General features: G+C 38.4%; 1 protein-coding gene across 5 annotated transcripts in view; it reads left to right on the top strand.

The window, feature by feature from the left end:
• The first annotated feature begins 234 nt into the window (after positions 1–234).
• The window catches only part of LOC149537243 (uncharacterized), a 115460-nt gene continuing 97769 nt past the window's right edge, over positions 235–17925 (top strand). The window contains exons 1-2 of one of the 5 annotated variants that reach the window (XM_089807469.1): positions 319–679; positions 17287–17399. Coding sequence is in view for 1 of the 5 variants with exons in the window: in XM_089807466.1 (XP_089663592.1) it covers positions 621–679 (59 nt within the window). In the remaining 4 variants the exon portion in view is untranslated. Of the gene's footprint in view, positions 680–17286; positions 17400–17925 lie in introns of all 5 variants that reach the window. The other 4 variants (XM_089807468.1, XM_089807466.1, XM_089807467.1 and 1 more) reach the window with 4 other exon arrangements.

Here is a 17925-nt window from a genome sequence, read left to right as displayed (position 1 = left end):
TCCCACTCTTTCGTAAAAGTAACTGCATCCTATTGACCCCATTGACCCCATGGTTGATGATCCCTTGGATGACCAACAAACAGTTGAAAGCATCTACATTGTGGGATCTACGATTTGAAACAACTAAAGTAGGCCCTACAAGTTTGTTCCCATTGTGGACCGTGGTCCCTGTTCTCCCGCGCAACCCACTTCTCAGCCTTACAAGTCAATTATCAAATCCATCCAAATAATCCCACGTTTCAACGCAGGTCGCTCTTACCGTTGGAAGCCAACCTCTGGTCAAAATATAAACCCCGGTTAAACCAGTCTCACGATTCCCTCGTATTTTGCACGCAGACACAAAAACACTGCGGTTACTCTGGTTTTACGAGAAACATTTGCAGAAGAGCGGATGAACGTATTTTTAAGTACTGCTCACGGTTTTCTAACCCAATTGTTACCTCTACAGTAGTTCCTGTCTGCTTATTTCCCAGAAGCTCTGTCAGAAGTCTTTAATTTCGGCTAAATTGCGAAGTCAATTGTTGTTTATTCCATTTCACCGAATTTGAAGCATATATACTAAGTTTTGTGGTCCGGAGGCTCAGAGATTCCAAGTACGAATAACTCCGTGGGGCCTTGGAATGTTAGGTTACGATTCTCTCGACGGGATTCTTTCATGGGTGCGTTGCAGTTTTAACTGGTATATGTGTGTGCCATTTTGAGTCTTTTTCAGGAAATTTAGTTCAGGAATTTCTTACGTTTTCTGTTTTTTTTTTTCCTTTTCTGATTATTTGTACCTAAAGTGAGAGTTCGGTTTCTAGAAGCTGTTATGTTGGACAATAAAATTTAGTGGTTTCTTGCTTAGTGTCCATGTTAACTTTCTGTCATTTTACTTGGAGATAATTTACACCAAACCGAGGCCATTTTACTCTGTTTCTTCTGACAAATAATTTATTTGTAAGCCTTTTGTCAAAGTTCAAAGCGCATTTATAACTTCTGTACGGATTTATAACATGCAATTGTACTTGTAAATGGATATCCTCACTAGGCTATTTGATTTATACTACAGTCGCCATCCCACCTGTGGGTTAATATATATCTGAGCATTTTTATTTCTAAATTCTCCATCTGAGGGCATTCTTTTCGTCAAATTCATCCACAACTTGTACCTGTCGTCATCTACTAGGCATAGCACACATAGTGTAATGACCCTTACTATAAAGGCCACTGAAACCCTCAAACTGGACTTAGGAATTTTGTCAAATAGTTGGCATGTAACCGAATAAGGCTGCAATATTACTAATTGTTGTACAACGAAACCTCAATATATGATGCCAATAATGTATGAACAACAATTCCAGATTATAACACTACCAATCTAAAAGATAGATGACAATATGAAACTCAAATATGAAGTCCAATGCAATTCTGATTTTATGACAGCAAATATAACTGATTTCAATGAGAGACTGTCACAACTATGCACTTCTAATACATCAAGCTCTTGACAATGCAATGTTATGACATGAACAATAACCCAGTTCAGATTTGGAATGCAAATGACGAAACTTTTACAACAGTTATTAATGACTGGAAATAACTATTTATGCAATGACAGTGCTGACTGTTCTAATGCAATATTTTGGCAATCAAAACTTCAGTTTGTGCACCTGGAATAGCTCCAATTTTGCCGGATATAAATGCTGAATTAATGCCACACGAAGACCTCACAATCTGCCCCAAACCGACTCACAAAATTGCTGCTGCTGCCCAACTGACAGGGCCGTACAGGTACGGCCTGGTACGGCTGTTAGATAAAAATATTGCAGTGTTTTTTTGTCACTCCAAAGCAATGAATCTGGGCGCCTAGGGTTGCTGAATAACCCCCTAAAATATGAAATTCATCCGTCAAGCCAATTAGGAGTTATGAGCAAAAACGTGGGTCCAAACCCTGGACTGGCAGTCTGAAAATAATGCACAACTGTGTCTTCAAACCCTGTTAATCAATCCACAAATGCTAGGGCACAATTGAAACCCTTATTCCAACCAAAATAAACCCTTATAACTGAATCTCAATGAAGTCCAAATGAGATGGCTGAATTACCAACTCCTCAAATGCAACAATTCAGGTGATATTTCACACCCTCAAAGTCGCCAATCCAAGGGAGTGATTCGTTCCCAAAGATCAAATAATAATTTGCAGACCCAAGAGACTACAAATTTGCTCCACAATGGAAGAAGTAGAAGAAATCTCAAATCCAAGCATGGCCAAAATGAGAGGCCCAGCCCTCTATTTATTCACTTTTCTAAGAAGTTGCTAGAACTTCTAGAAACATCCTTTATAAAATCTCATTATAATGCACTTTCTCTAGAACTTCTAGAAACATCCTTTATAAAATCTCATTATAATGCACTTTTTATAATAAAGTAATTTTATAAAATAAAAAGTGCAACTCAACTTAAAATTATAACATGTAGGCCCCAATAACACATAATAATAAAATATAACCTCTTAACACTTCTTCAAGAGCAAGATATGACCATCTGATCCGCATAATTGACTCTCTCTCCACACCATTTGCTTACGAGAGTCTGGAATAGGCAAAATCCATGATCAATGTCATGTCGAACTAAAGAGGGGACATTACAGTCCACCCCTCCTGAAATTGCTTGGCCTCAAGCAATCTCAACGCCGGGTGCTGCAAAATAGCTTCCCCCTCCCAAGTAGCATCCTCAACAGGTAGATCTTTCCACTTAACCAAGTATTCTCTGATCACTCTTCTGCGAAGCTGCTTTTCTCTGCTCTCCAGGATGGATTCTGGCACTAAAATCAATTTTCCCTCATCGTCTAAAGGAGGTAATACTGCGGAAGGCACCACATTCTGACCCAACGCCTTCTTGAGGCGGGACACATGAAACACATTGTGCACCCTGCTGTCTGCCGGAAGCTCCAACTCATAAGCCACCTCACCAATTCGCCTGATAACCCTGAATGGTCCGTAATAGCGTGGCTTGAGTTTCTCTGCACCACTCTTCTTAAGGGTAGATTGCCTGTATGGCTGCAACATGAGGTAAACCATATCATCCACCTCAAAACTACGCTCAGTCCTCTTTTGGTCTGCATACTGCTTCTGCTAGTTCTGAGCTCTCGCAATATTATCTTTGAGAGTAGCAACTATATCCTTACTCTCCTGTAATAATTCTCCTGCACTGGGTACCTGGCTGTCGCCCAACAACAAATCCAAGAAACTAGTTGCTTCATAACCGTAAAGTGCCATGAAGGGTGTCATCTGTATAGTGATGTGATATGTAGTATTGTAACAATACTCGCAGAGATATATCCATCTGACCCAAGCTTGCTGCTGAGCTGCCACATAATTCCTTAAATACCCTTCCACCCATTTGATCACAATCTCCGTTTGACCATTGGTTTGTGGGTGATAGCTAGTGCTGGGTGTAAGCTCCGTGCCACATAACCGGAATACCTCTTGCCAAAAATGACTCATGAAACGGCTATCCCTGTCACTCACAATGTTCTGAGGCAATCCGTGCAATCTGAAAACCTCCCGAAAAAAAACCTCTGCCACCTGAGCTGCTGAGTGGGTAGTGGTGATAGGAAAGAAATGAGCATATTTTTTTAATCTATCTACCACCACATAAATACAATCCCGTCCTTGTACCTTGGGCAAACCTGTGATAAAGTCCATGGAGATGCACTCCCACTTCCTGTCAGGGATCGGCAGTGGCTGTAGGAACCCTGCCGGATAGGTGTGTTCTTGTTTGTTTTGCTGGCAAACAAGACACTCTCGAACGTACTGCAAAACATCAGCTTTCAGCCCCTTCCAAGTGAACCGCTCTCGAACTGACCTGTAAGTCTTGAAGTACCCGGGATGGCTTGCTGTCGGTGAGTCGTGAAATGCTCTCAAAATCAGTTGCTTAACCTTCGATCCTGGGACTAGGTAAATCCTGTTCTTGTAAATGATTAAATCATCTACAAGTGTGTATCTGGTATCAATCACTGTTCCCTCCACTATATCGGAGGCCCATGTATCCCTGGCATACTCTGCTATAATCAAGTGTTGCCAATCTTCTGATATCTGAACCATAAGAGTGAGGTGTGGCCTTCGAGAAAGAGCATCTGCAACAACATTCTGAGTTCCCTTGACATATGAGATGTCAAAATCATATGCCTGCAACTTACTTACCCACTTTTGCTGGCGATCATTCAGGTCCCGCAGTCCCAAGAAATGCCTCAAACTGTTATAATCAGTTTTAATACAAAACTTGCTACCCATAAGATATTGTCTGAATTGGGCCAAAGCATGCATGATGGCCAACATCTCCTTATCATATATACTGAATGAACGCTCGGGGCCTCTGAGCTTCCTGCTCTCATAAGCTATGGGGTGCTTATTCTGCATAAGTACAACACCTACTCCCTCTCCAGATGCATCACATTGAAGCTCAAATGGCTTCGTGAAATCAGGTAATGCTAGAACTGGGCATGTAGTCATTATCTCCTTAAATCTCATAAAATAGTCCTGTGCCTTCTGAGTCCACACAAATTCCCCTTTTTTCAGTAGATCTGTCATGGGAGCTGCATGTCGTGAGTAGCCACTGACAAACTTGCGATAGAAACCACATAAACCAAGGAACCCCCTCAACTGTGTAAGGTTCTTTGGTGGAGGCCAATCAACAATAGCGTGAATCTTTTCAGGATCCATCCGCACTCCATCTGCACTAATAATGTGTCCCAAATATAACAGCTCGGTCATCCCTAAGTCACATTTGGACTCTTTTGCATACAAGGACTCCTTCTGTAAAATGCTCAACACTGTCTCCAAATGCTCTAGATGCTCCTGCCATGATCGGCTATAGATCAAATTGTCATCAAAAAACACCAGCACGAATTTCCTCAATTGATGGTGGAAGACTCTGTTCATAGTGGAGTGGAAAGTGGCAGGTGCATTGGTCAGGCCGAAAGGCATGACTACAAACTCAAAGTGCCCATAATGACATCTGAAAGCAGTTTTCTCAATATCCTGTTCACGGACTCTGATCTGGTGATATCCTGATCTCAAATCAATTTTCGTGAAATAACAAGCCCCATGCAATTCATCTATCAACTCATCAATGCGAGGAATGGGATACTTGTTCTTAATGGTTCTCTTATTTAATTCCCTGTAATCAACACACATCCGAAGAGTTCCATCCTTCTTTTTTACCAAAACAACAGAAGATGCAAAAGGTGACTTACTTGGTCGGATGTGCCCCATAGCTAGCAACTCCTCGATGGTCCTTTTGATCTCATCCTTGAGTCGCTTTGGGTGTCGATATGGTGTGATCATGATAGGCTTAGCACCTTCCTCCAGCTCAATAACATGCTCAATGCCTCTGTCCGGTGGCCTGCCTGGTGGAATCTCACTGAATACCTTTTCGTACTTAATCCTCAATTTCTGAATATCAGGATGATATTCTGTCTTATGTTGCTCCTCCTGTGTAGGTGTCAAAGTACAAACTGCTGCCCACTCTATATCATTATGCCTAATTAATCTCTCTAGCCACCTAAATGAGATAGTCCTGATGTCTCCATTACGGATAGCCTTAAGCACATGAGTCCTACCATTCACTTCGAATTGTATCTCCATATCCTCTAGTCTCAGGGTAACCACCTTCAATGAATGTAGCCACTGCATTCCAAGTACTATATCCATGTCACCCATGTTGACCACATGATAGTCCGCCTTAAACTCATAGTTGTTCAGGCGCAAAGGTAGGTCTCGTACCATCCTGTCACAACGAAGAGTGTATCCATCAGCTACCTTGACTCTTAGTCCCACGAACTCCTCAGTAATGAGTCCACGCTTCTCCACGAATCGTGCATCAATGAAATTATGTGTGGCACCTGTGTCCAATAATGTAATAACCTTCTACCCAACCAAAACTCCCCGAAGTCTGAAAGATCCCTCTCTCTGGATACTAGATAGTCGTGCTTCCTGTAAATGTAGCTCTATTCCCTGCTGTTGCCCTGCACTGTCTATCTCTTGCTCTCCCTTTGCTTCATCAAGATCCTCATCATGATGTTCTGAACTATCTGAATCTGAGCCTTCGTAATAAGCCCACATTGCTCGGTTGGTCTTCCCTTTTGGCCTCATAGGACAGTCATGGCCATACTCATACGAGCCTTTGCAATAGAAGCATAGCTTCTTCCTACGCAAGTCATTAAGTGTCTCCTTGTCCAACCTCTTACTTTCCTCCTTAGGTAGCTGTGCCTCTCTATGAAAGGGTTTCCTGTCCCTATCTTTTCCTGAAGGGAAACTCTTTGCCTGGAATTTATTTTTAGAAGCTGAAGAGGAATCCATGTCACGAGCTTTCTTAATGGCTTCCTGCAAAGTGGGAGGGTTGAGAGCTTTAATCCACCCTCTCAACGGATCAACTAGCCCATCCATAAATAAAACCAATAGCCTCCGTTCAGATACATCTGTTACTAACACTGCAAGTTTCTGAAATTCTGAAATGTATGTTTCCAATGATCCCCATTGTTTAAGCTGAGCTAACTCCTTGAAATGGAGTTCTGGATCCTTCTTATCAAAACGTTCAATCAGTCTCTCCGTAAACTCCACATATGAGGTAATGTGTGCATGACCCATAGTGATCATACCATGATGCCACCACTCGTGTGCTAACCCATCCAGGTGAATTGCTGCATACTTAATAGCTTCTTCCTCAGACATAGGGTTCAATTGAAAGTATGTGTCAAGTTTTTGAACCCAAGCTCTTGCTGTAGACTTCCCCGAGCCATCATAATATGGTAACTGGAGTTTCCCTACTTTCTTTCGTAGCTCATAGCTCTGAGTCCTGTCATGTCCACGGGGCATATGCTTCATCCGCACATCCATATACTCTCTAAAGGTGATTGCAGCTGTAAAATCTGGACCTCCTGCTTCCCAATCTCTCCTCAGCTGATCCTGTATGTCAGTGATCTGGGGTTCTGGTACTGGCTGCTCTGGAGCTCTAGGAAGGAACGTGGGAATCATAGGTCTCGAACTCACTGTCCTAGCTTGCTGGGGTGCATGACCGAAATTGTTCCCAATTTGTTCGCCTCCATTATGTATCCCATCCTGATTATTCTCATTCTGATTGTTACCATTCTGATTATTTCCTCCACCTATGTTAGCGTTCAACCCCATTTGACAAGCCATCATCTGCATCATAAGCTCCATTCTCTGATTCTCTTCCTGTGCTCTTTGTTCGGCTAATTGCTGTCCCTGTGCCAAGGTGTCTAATAACTGTAAAAATCTTTCCTCTCGCTGATCTGGACCGACATTCCCGCCTCTATCCATATTGTAGTCGTATTCTTGATCAAAGAATACCTCCCCTGTGTCTGTATGACTGGATTCTATGTCCACCTGTACAGATGAGCTAGACTGTTCGCTCTGCAGGTTTGAAATCCTATCTTGTCTTGCTTTGGTATTGCGGAAATTATAAAGCCTCTGTCGCATGCTCAAACATAAATGTTCTGATTTTAGTGTTTTGACATTTCGTCAAACACTTTCTCTTCTATCCAGCTGTTCCAAATTCCCTATAAGACCTCCACAGGATGGCAGGACTTATAGCTCTGATACCACTGTAATGACCCTTACTATAAAGGCCACTGAAACCCTTAAACTGGACTTAGGAATTTTGTCAAACAGTTGACATGTAACCGAATAAGGCTGCAATATTACTAATTGTTGTACAACGAAACCTCAATATATGATGCCAATAATGTATGAACAACAATTCCAGATTATAACACTACCAATCTAAAAGATAGATGACAATATGAAACTCAAATATGAAGTCCAATGCAATTCTGATTTTATGACAGCAAATAGAACTGATTTCAATGAGAGACTGTCACAACTATGCACTTCTAATACATCAAGCTCTTGACAATGCAATGTTATGACATGAACAATAACCCAGTTCAGATTTGGAATGCAAATGACGAAACTTTTACAACAGTTATTAATGACTGGAAATAACTATTTATGCAATGACAGTGCTGACTGTTCTAATGCAATATTTTGGCAATCAAAACTTCAGTTTGTGCACCTGGAATAGCTCCAATTTTGCCGGATATGAATGCTGAATTAATGCCACACGAAGACCTCACAATCTGCCCCAAACCGACTCACAAAATTGCTGCTGCTGCCCAACTGACAGGGCCGTACAGGTACGGCCTGGTACGGCCACTAGATAAAAATATTGCAGTGTTTTTTTGTCACTCCAAAGCAATGAATCTGGGCGACTAGGGTTGCTGAATAACCCCCTAAAATATGAAATTCATCCGTCAAGCCAATAAGGAGTTATGAGCAAAAACGTGGGTCCAAACCCTGGACTGGCAGTCTGAAAATAATGCACAACTGTGTCTTCAAACCCTGTTAATCAATCCACAAATGCTAGGGCACAACTGAAACCCTTATTCCAACCAAAATAAACCCTTATAACTGAATCTCAATGAAGTCCAAATGAGATGGCTGAATTACCAACTCCTCAAATGCAACAATTCAGGTGATATTTCACACCCTCAAAGTCGCCAATTCAAGGGAGTGATTCGTTCCCAAAGATCAAATAATAATTTGCAGACCCAAGAGACTACAAATTTGCTCCACAATGGAAGAAGTAGAAGAAATCTCAAATCCAAGCATGTCCAAAATGAGAGGCCCAACCCTCTATTTATTCACTTTTCTAAGAAGTTGCTAGAACTTCTAGAAACATCCTTTATAAAATCTCATTATAATGCACTTTCTATAATAAAGTAATTTTATAAAATAAAAAGTGCAACTCAACTTAAAATTATAACATGTAGGCCCCAATAACACATAATAATAAAATATAACCTCTTAACACTTCTTCAAGAGCAAGATATGACCATCTGATCCGCAGAATTGACTCTCTCTCCACACCATTTGCCTACGAGAGTTTGGAATAGGCAAAATCCATGATCAATGTCATGTCGAACTAAAGAGGGGACATTACACATAGAATTGGGTATGATACACATTTAATGATTGCACCTAGCCTCATCCATTGGGTACACCGGGATGCAGAGGATTTAGTAGCTTGGCCAAGGTAAATAGATGACATTTAAACTTGAACCTTGTTCATTGGGTCCATCATGATCATAATTGGATGTTAGAGGTTACCTAAAGTATCATTCAATACTTAGTCATGGCCTTATGCAGTTGTTACACCTCATCCAGAGTTGGTGTAGTACTTTACATGAGATTAATTTTAACATTCAGATATATGAATTGGAATACTTCAATAATATCCACTAAACCATGCAGTTTATGGAACCAAGAGCTGTAAACTTAAAGACATTTTCAAACTCTTTTCTATGTTGGACTTTCTACTATAATTCTTGATAGAAAAAACTTTTTAATTTTACCAAGCCCCGCTTCCTCAAGAGAGGCAGTCTTGTTGTCCTCTTTCAAGTTGTCTTCATACTTGATATGGATAGCACTATAAGATATGCACTATGTGAGGAAGTGTCACTTTGTCTCCACTACCCTATGCTGCAATGTAGGCATGTTCTCATTTACTATGCTTCCTTAGTGATCTAGTCTTTAGTTGGGCAATTAACACCTTTGCCTTCCTTTTAGATGATGCCACCCAGTCATTAGTTGGGAAATTAATGCTTTCATGTTCTCATGCTGCGTTATTCTTATGAGCATATAACTTAGATAGCATTTGATCATAACTCTCCAATATGAAAGTCCAATGGTCTACCATTTGAGTTAATCTCATTGGACTAATTACATTTGAATCATAATTACATGCTTTGATTGCTTTCTGAAACATAGAGACATTTACATAGAAAGCATGCCTGACATTTCTTCATGTTTGAGTGCTACTCTCATTAATTTTGGCAACTTTACAAACTTATTAAAAAATTCCAATTTTACCAAGCCCCGCTTCGTCAAGTGAGGCAGTCTTGTTGTCCTCGTTCAAGTTGTCTTCATACTTGATATGGATAACACTATAAGCTATGTACTATGTGATGAAGTGTCGCTTTGTCTCCACTACCCTATGCTGTAGTGTAGGCATGTTCTCATTTACTATTCTTCCTCAGCAATCTAGTCTTTAGTTGAGCAATTAACACCTTCGCATTCATTTTAGATGATGCCACCCGGTCATTAGTTGGGAAATTAATGCTTTCATGTTCTCATGCTGGGTTATTCTTACGAGCATCCAACTTAGATGGCATTTGATCACAACTCTCCAATATGAAAGCCCAATCTACCATTTGAGCTGATCTCATTGGACAAATTACATTTGAATCATAATTACATGCTTTGATTGCTTTTTGAAACACAGAGACAATTACATAGATAGCATGCTTGGCATTTCTTCATGTTTGAGTGTTATTGTCATTAATTTTGGCATCTTCACAAACTTATTAAAATCCTGCTGGTGCATGTGTGAAAAAACATGTTGGGTGGATTTTTTGCAAATGACAATTGTACAAACTCCCTTGCAAAATAGGGTTACTAGCCACAGTGTGCAAGGTAGAGTCTTTCCTACCTTAAAGGGAAGGCTCCCCCTTCACTGTTCCTTGGATAGACTCAAGGTAAGCAAGAAGTTAAGAGGTACTTTTAAAGGGTGTTACTATTATTCATTCCTCTTGTTTCAGGAAAGAATCCACTTACTCGCTGAGCGGGTAATGAGCAAGATGAACCTTTTAACTACACTTCTATCTTTGAATTGTAATCAGTGAGACCGATAAACTTACACCAACTCATTGGCTGATTGAAAGCATATCGGCTTATATATATGTCTATTTTTTCTATACTATAAGAATAACTATGAAGCTTAGAGACTCCTATTCAATTCTTCAAAGGTAAATCTCTACTATTGGGGTGCACAAACTTTTAGAAATAGATGATTTCTACACTATAATCTTGTAAGTTATTTTAGCTCGCAGACATGAAAGTAACTTGATTCTAACAAATTGCATGGATTTAAGACAGTAATATAAATCACAGTCACAACTTCTAGTCTATATCACCACAATTGCTTCCAGTCATAGCTTCGAATTCAATTGCTTCTCATACTCACTTTGCTCTAATACACACACAAGAATAACAAGAATTAAAGATTGTAAACACAAATTGTAGTCACAACTTCCAATTTGTTCTACCACAATTGCTTCCAGACACACCTTCAAAACAAAATGCTCTCATTATATTCACTTTTTTTTTCAAATTTGTGCTACACAATCACAGTTATGCTTGCACAATTTTGGCAGAGCTCTTTTGCATTATAAAAATGATGATTATTTACATTGAAGGGCACTCCTTTATACAGGCAAAGGAGTGAGAGAAAAGAGAAGAAAAAGGTGGAAGAAACTCAACCACCTTTATTGTGATGTTCCGTTCCCCTATGTTCCCTCTACTAGATGATTTTGTTCTATTCGTAATTCAGATTTCAGACTATTGAAATGGCCATACAATGCAGGTGAGTCCTTACACCTAGTTGGAAGGGGACAAGACAAAGCAATACGGTGTGTGTTGATAGCCGTATGCTGAACTCCAAATGCTGTACGGTATGCAGTTGGGCGATGGCTGTACGATGTGGGTTAAGGAAGTGGCTGCCATATGGTAGAGGAGTATGTAGTTGGCCGTATGGAACAAGGCCATACGGTAGGAAAGAGTGGGCCGTACGATGGCTAGAATAAGCTGTACGCTTGCTGCAGATGAAGCAGGAGACAAGGAAATGGCTGTACATTGGGCCTAGATGGCCGTATGGAATGGTGATGGGAAGATTTATGGCTAATTGTGCTGAGCTACAGTGACAGATGATGTGCGGAACGGAGGGGAATGCTAATTCCTGTAACCAAAAACTTATGGATCCGAATTCATGAAATAAATCCAAACAAGAATAAACATTTGAACATGAATAACCTTCAATTGATATTTGCTAAGAAATGGTGCTCTGATTTGCTAGATTCGAGCGAAATATTATATGCAACAATGGAATCGGGTGAAGGTTCAATCCCATCGAAACTGCAAGAGCCAAATAGGGAAGATCTTTCACTTCCGAAATGACGAACTAATTAGAATTCCAACAGGAATTTGTAGTACAAAGAAATAATCCAAAAATGCATACCTAATGACTACCTACAAGCCGTGCTTAAATACCTGTCGGGGAAAACTTTTGGAGGGTGTACAAAGATAGCCGACAGCAACACAGACTATGGAAACAAAAATAAAAATGGGTCCGAGATATATTAAATTGACTGGCCCAATACAATAGCTTAATTGAAATTTATTTTATAATAGGAACATTACATTTACTAAGTCGAACAAGAAAGAAGATTTACTGGATCACATGAATGAAGGTATGTGTAATCGGGTTACATGCAAATGGATTACACACAACCTATCTTTTGAATCTAAAAAGCTGAAAATACACTTGAAGGAAATGTTGAAACTGTTGATTCTGGATGAATCAATCCTGTTCAACAAAGGCCTTGTACTTGGTGATGCAATCATGGGTGATCACAAGATCGGGAGCTACTATATTTTGTGCCACTCTATTCACCTTGATAATTGTGGTGTTGCATCTTGTGCTGATTGTTCTGATTCTCTTTGATGAATTGCCAGTTGTCATTTGAAAACTTGATGTAATCAAGATTTTCTCATTCCATAGTTGTTGTGAATTCTTTTTTGTCAGGTTTACACATTCTAGAATTTCCGGCACTTCGAAAACCTTCTCAGTGATGCCCAAATGTAAACTCATGACAACTTTCCCTGCAACATCTTTAATTGATATTTTTTTTGAAACAAATAGCTTGGCGAATTCCCACATGAACTCAGGTTCTAGGAAAACCCTTGGGAAAGTGGAGACCAAATGAATATCGCTTCTTTTGATTCGAAGCATGTCTTCTTGACAAGATGTCTCTATTCTTTGAAGAAATTATGGCATGTCTTGACTTGAAGAGTTCGCTGCAACACGAGAATTCCAAAGGGCGAAAACATCTTCTAATGGGATTGAATCCATGAGGGCTTGAAGATTCGAATAATGATGACAGATCCATGGAGGATAAGTGTTCTAGGTATGATTTAGATACCTTTTGAACACTTAGAAAGGCTGGAAAAGACATGGACAACTTCTTTGTGGGCAATAATGGCCAAAATCGGGTTTCACAAGGTAGATTGCACATAGGCAAAATATGGCCTTGCTTTGAATGGACAAAAAATGCAAGTTAGGAGAATATGGAAGAAAGTTTGTGTTCAAACATGAGCTTTTCCCCAAAATTGGGTTTAAGAAATGTAATTACATGTGGTGAGAACTCATTATCTTTACCTTGTGTAAATATGCAGTTGAGTTTTAGAAGTCCGATTACATATTTGGGAATGTGGAGTTTGGATGAATTTTGGAGATGGATTAGATATGGAAGATGGAAACGTGAATGATACTTGCATTCTTTTGATTAAAATTCCAACTTTTTTTCTCAAACAAACTAAAAACAAACAAAAACAAGCAACCAAAAAATATATACAAAAACCAAAAACGAAAATGAAGAACATACATCTTGCTTTGACTCAATTTGATAAGTTTCAACACTTCAATCTTGCATGCAAATTCATTTTTGATTTGAAGAATCTTTTGCATTTGCAAGGAATGAGAGTTTTAAACTTATTAAATAAGATAGAACAAAAATCTAGGGCCGCATTCAAACAAATTGAAGACAGAGAAAAAGAATGCAGCAAATAAGCAACACGATCAAGAAATGCAATCAAAACCAATATCTTACACTTACTTGGAGAGAAAAAAGAGTAAAATTTGGAGCAAGAAGAAGTTGGAATGCAACTCTCTTCTCCAAAATTGGGTTTTAGAATTTTTTGTTTGCACGTGTTGATCAAATGCTTTGAAAAATTCAAACTCTATCCCTAAATCATGGTTTCCAAGTGCAAATGCATGTGTTGAATGATGCAAATGATGGCCTTCTCGAATGTAGATCACACTTCTCCAAATGTTTTGCATGTTTGAAACAGCCTCTTCAAAGGAAAATCGTGGTTTTAAGAGACAAATGCATGTGCATGAAATGATGTAAATATTCACATCAAAAGGTTCTTCTTCCCAATGTCTAAAAAAATGGTTCTCTAAATGTTTTGCATGTACAAGATGGTGATCTTGATTCAAATTGTGGTTTCCCAGCCCTATTACATGTAATGTTTTTGCATCAAATACCCAAATCAGGGTTTAGAGGAGCAAATACATATGTTGGAGAAGATATGCATGTTCACCTTTGCCTTTTGTCATTGAATTGGGTTTCAAGAGGCCCTTTACATGCTACTTTTTTTCGTAAAAGCCCAAGTTGGGGTTTGCAAGACCAAACAAACATTTAAGATATCTAACGCAAGTGCATTAAAACCCAACATCTAAGCATAAATTGGGGTTTGGAGATGTCATCACATGTTTAAAATATGGCATTTTTGCAAAAGCCATGCACTCCTTACTTGAACGCCCAAAAAGAGAGGAAAGATTATGTTTAAATATGCACTTTATGATGAAAATCGGGGATTCAAAAACCCATTTACATATTGAAAATAGACTTTCCAAGGCGAAATCGAGTTTTACAATGAATGTTGCATATTTGCACATTGACCTTTCAATGCAAGTCATTGTTTAGACATGCATTTACATGTTTTAGAAACAAGAGCAAAGGCAAATCGTGATTCTTGGAGGCTTTTACATGTTTCAAAAACACATGTATTTTGGCAAATCGTGGTTTGGAAAACCATTTACTTGTTTTATGTTTGCTTTCATATGCAAATCGTTTCTCTCCAATGCATTTGCATGTTTGCATATTGCATGCAAAGAGCAAATCGGGGTTTGCAAGTTGAAATGTATGTTCTTAAATACATGTAAAACTGCCCAGCCAGTTGTTTTGGTGAGAAGCTATTGGTTTTGCAAGCCAAATTGTGGTTTGGAGGAGCAAATACATATTACATGTAACATGCAACATCTATTTGACCCCACACAATCTCTGACGAGAAAGGCCCTCCCTACCCGGAATAGACATGGAACATCTTGTCATCCATTTAGCATCCTAGTATCTAATCACACCACTCGACTTAACAGTAGGAGAATACAATAAACATAATCATGCATGAACTATTAAATGATTTCTTCTAAAAATAATAAACATTGTTATACCACATTTGATTCTGTTTTCTTGTTATTGTAGATCCCTTTCTCTCACCTCTTCACCCTTTTCCTTGGCTATATAGCCAGGTGAGTCCCAGGTGTTTGAATCTCAGAACAACTAGTTTTTTCTGTTGATTCTCAACTGTTTCATAATTAATATATATTCTAGCTTATCACAATCTGTGATTTGATGATAATGTTCTTTAAGACTTGCAGAAAATATCATTTGAATTTTAATCTTCAATGGCATAGTAAATCATGATTTCATAACATGGTTTCTTGGCATTTATTTGCCATAAACAACTCTAATTTAAGGAAAGTCTAAACTATGATATTAAGCAAGATATTTTGTACCATGATTTAAGGCTGTAGCTTATTGCTATGCAATTTGGATTTGATGTAACAAATGAATTAAGGAAATCATATTGCAATGTTTGGTTATAGGTTAATCACATAACCTGATATATTCTGAAAGAAGAATGGAGTCTTGCTGAAAGTTCAACAACCTGCCTTGAACGCCTATTTCCAGTATGAATCTTGTTCACGTTTTCTGAAAAACAATGCAAGATTACTAATTGGTAGAGCTATTGGGTGCCAAGATAGACGTGGTTGGTAATATGGAGAAGTCGAGTGCATGAAAATATGGAAGTCGGGTGCCTGGAAAGAATATAAAGATCGAACGCTAAACCAATCCGTCTCACTCATACAAGAGATATCTTGAACACAATTCTCAAAGTAATTATAGTTCACGATTTCCAGCAGATCATTAGTATAACAGGATATCGTGGAAGGGGATTTCTGCCATCATTACTATGTGATATACTATAGGGATATCGATTGCTAGGAAACCATGGAAGGGTGAATGAAAGAAGTCGGATACTTGGAAAATAATATCTCCTTGCCTCTTTCTCGATTCAAGATATAAAAAGGTTTAAAGAAGACTCTTTGGCTTCTGTAACTTAAAGAATATTTGCCAATTTAAAATGCCAAGTGTTCAATCGGTTTCAAATAAGGAAGAAAGCTAAAGGTTTAAAATTGAAATTATTATTCTTTATATTTATCTACATACACATAGATTTATTTGTGAGGTGGCATCATTATATTATAAAGAAGATAATATTATGGTGTCACTTTATATTTATCTCTGTGTACGTACATAGGTATTAAATTAAAATAATATTGAGAAAGATCAATCAAACCTTTAAGGTACGTATTATATTTTAATTAATTAATTTTATGTTTTAAATGTTTATTTAATAGCTCATGCGGTTTCATCGATTGTATCTTGATGTTCAAGTTGCTAGGTCTTCAACCTATTTGCCCAGTGATGGTGATGCTCTTGTACCTAATTATTTTCTGACAATGCTTCCACCCCTTCGATGTGCTTCCTACAAGAAAATTCTCCGTAGTTAAATCATATCATCATAACAAGTTATAAATAATCATAACGGTTAACTGCTTTTTGAATTCTATGAATTTGTGATAAATAATCAACTAGGATGTTATCTTCACATGAAATTATAACGACTAACCATCTTACCATTTCGCAGGATTATAACAAATTTAACTGTCAATTGACTTCATGTGAACCTCAATGGCTATATTTTTAAATTAGGTCAAAAATTGGGATGTAACAAAATAGGCAACAAGAACAAGAAATGCAAACAAAACCCACACCTTACACTTGGAGAGCAAAGAGCAAAAATAGGAGCAAGAAGTTGGCATAAAACTCTCCAAAATTGGATTTTTTGATTGTGTTTGCATATGATGATCAAAGTTTTTGAAAATCTCTAACTCCCAACCCTAAATCACACTTTTCATGTGCTATTGCATATTCCAAATGATGTAAATGAGCTCTTCAAGTGCAAATCGCAGTTTTTGTGACCATTTGCATATTTTAAAAATGGTGTATATGCAATGTATAAATGTATGCAAGTGAAATGCTCAAAGCAAATCACACTTTTTCAACTGTCTTGCATGTTGGAATGGAGAACTTAGTGCAAATTGGGCTTTTTCAAGTCATTTGCATATTTCATTTTATCTCCTTATGCAATCTCAGTTTTGGCATTGATTTACATGTTGCCTTCTTTATGTTAAGTGCAGATTGCACTTGTTGTGCCCTCTTACACATTGGAGTTAGAAGACAATATGCAGATCGGGCTTTTCCAAGCGATTTGCACATTCAAAATGATGTATAAATGACAAGGAAAGAGCAGGTCAGGCTTTTTGAAATGACTTGCATATTTAAATGTTATGTAAATAGCAAGGAACTTTTCTAGGAAGTCTACACAAAACACTCAAATGCATAGTTGCCCTTTTGCAAGTTATTTACATGTTGTCTCTTTGCATAAAACGCCCAAGTATGGAGTTGGTCGCACCTTTTGAGGGGGATTGCGTATTGCATTTACATGCAAATGAACAAATTGTGGTTTTTAGAATGAGATACATATTTAACTGTTGCACATTACCACCTAGTCAAGTAGTTTTGGTGGAGAAACAAGTTGTTTTAATAAGCCAATCATGGTTTTGAGAGTGAAATACACATTGCATATTTAAGAAATGTCATTTGCAATATGCAGTTGGCCTAAAAAAGTGCGATTTGCTTCTAGAAATGAGGCAGAACAAGCAAAATCAGACTTTTCGATGCAACTACATATTTAATACAAGGTGAATTGCACTTTTTGAGTGCATTTGCATATTTCATCAACTACATATGTAAATGACTTAAAAGAACTTGTTGTT

The sequence above is a fragment of the Cupressus sempervirens genome, chromosome 10, assembly GCF_028749045.1.
Source record: "Cupressus sempervirens isolate cs-2001-9-10 chromosome 10, ASM2874904v1, whole genome shotgun sequence".
Taxonomy (NCBI): domain Eukaryota; kingdom Viridiplantae; phylum Streptophyta; class Pinopsida; order Cupressales; family Cupressaceae; genus Cupressus; species Cupressus sempervirens.
The sequence above is the reverse complement of the archived record's forward strand: the minus strand, read 5'-3'. Positions and strand labels throughout refer to the sequence as shown.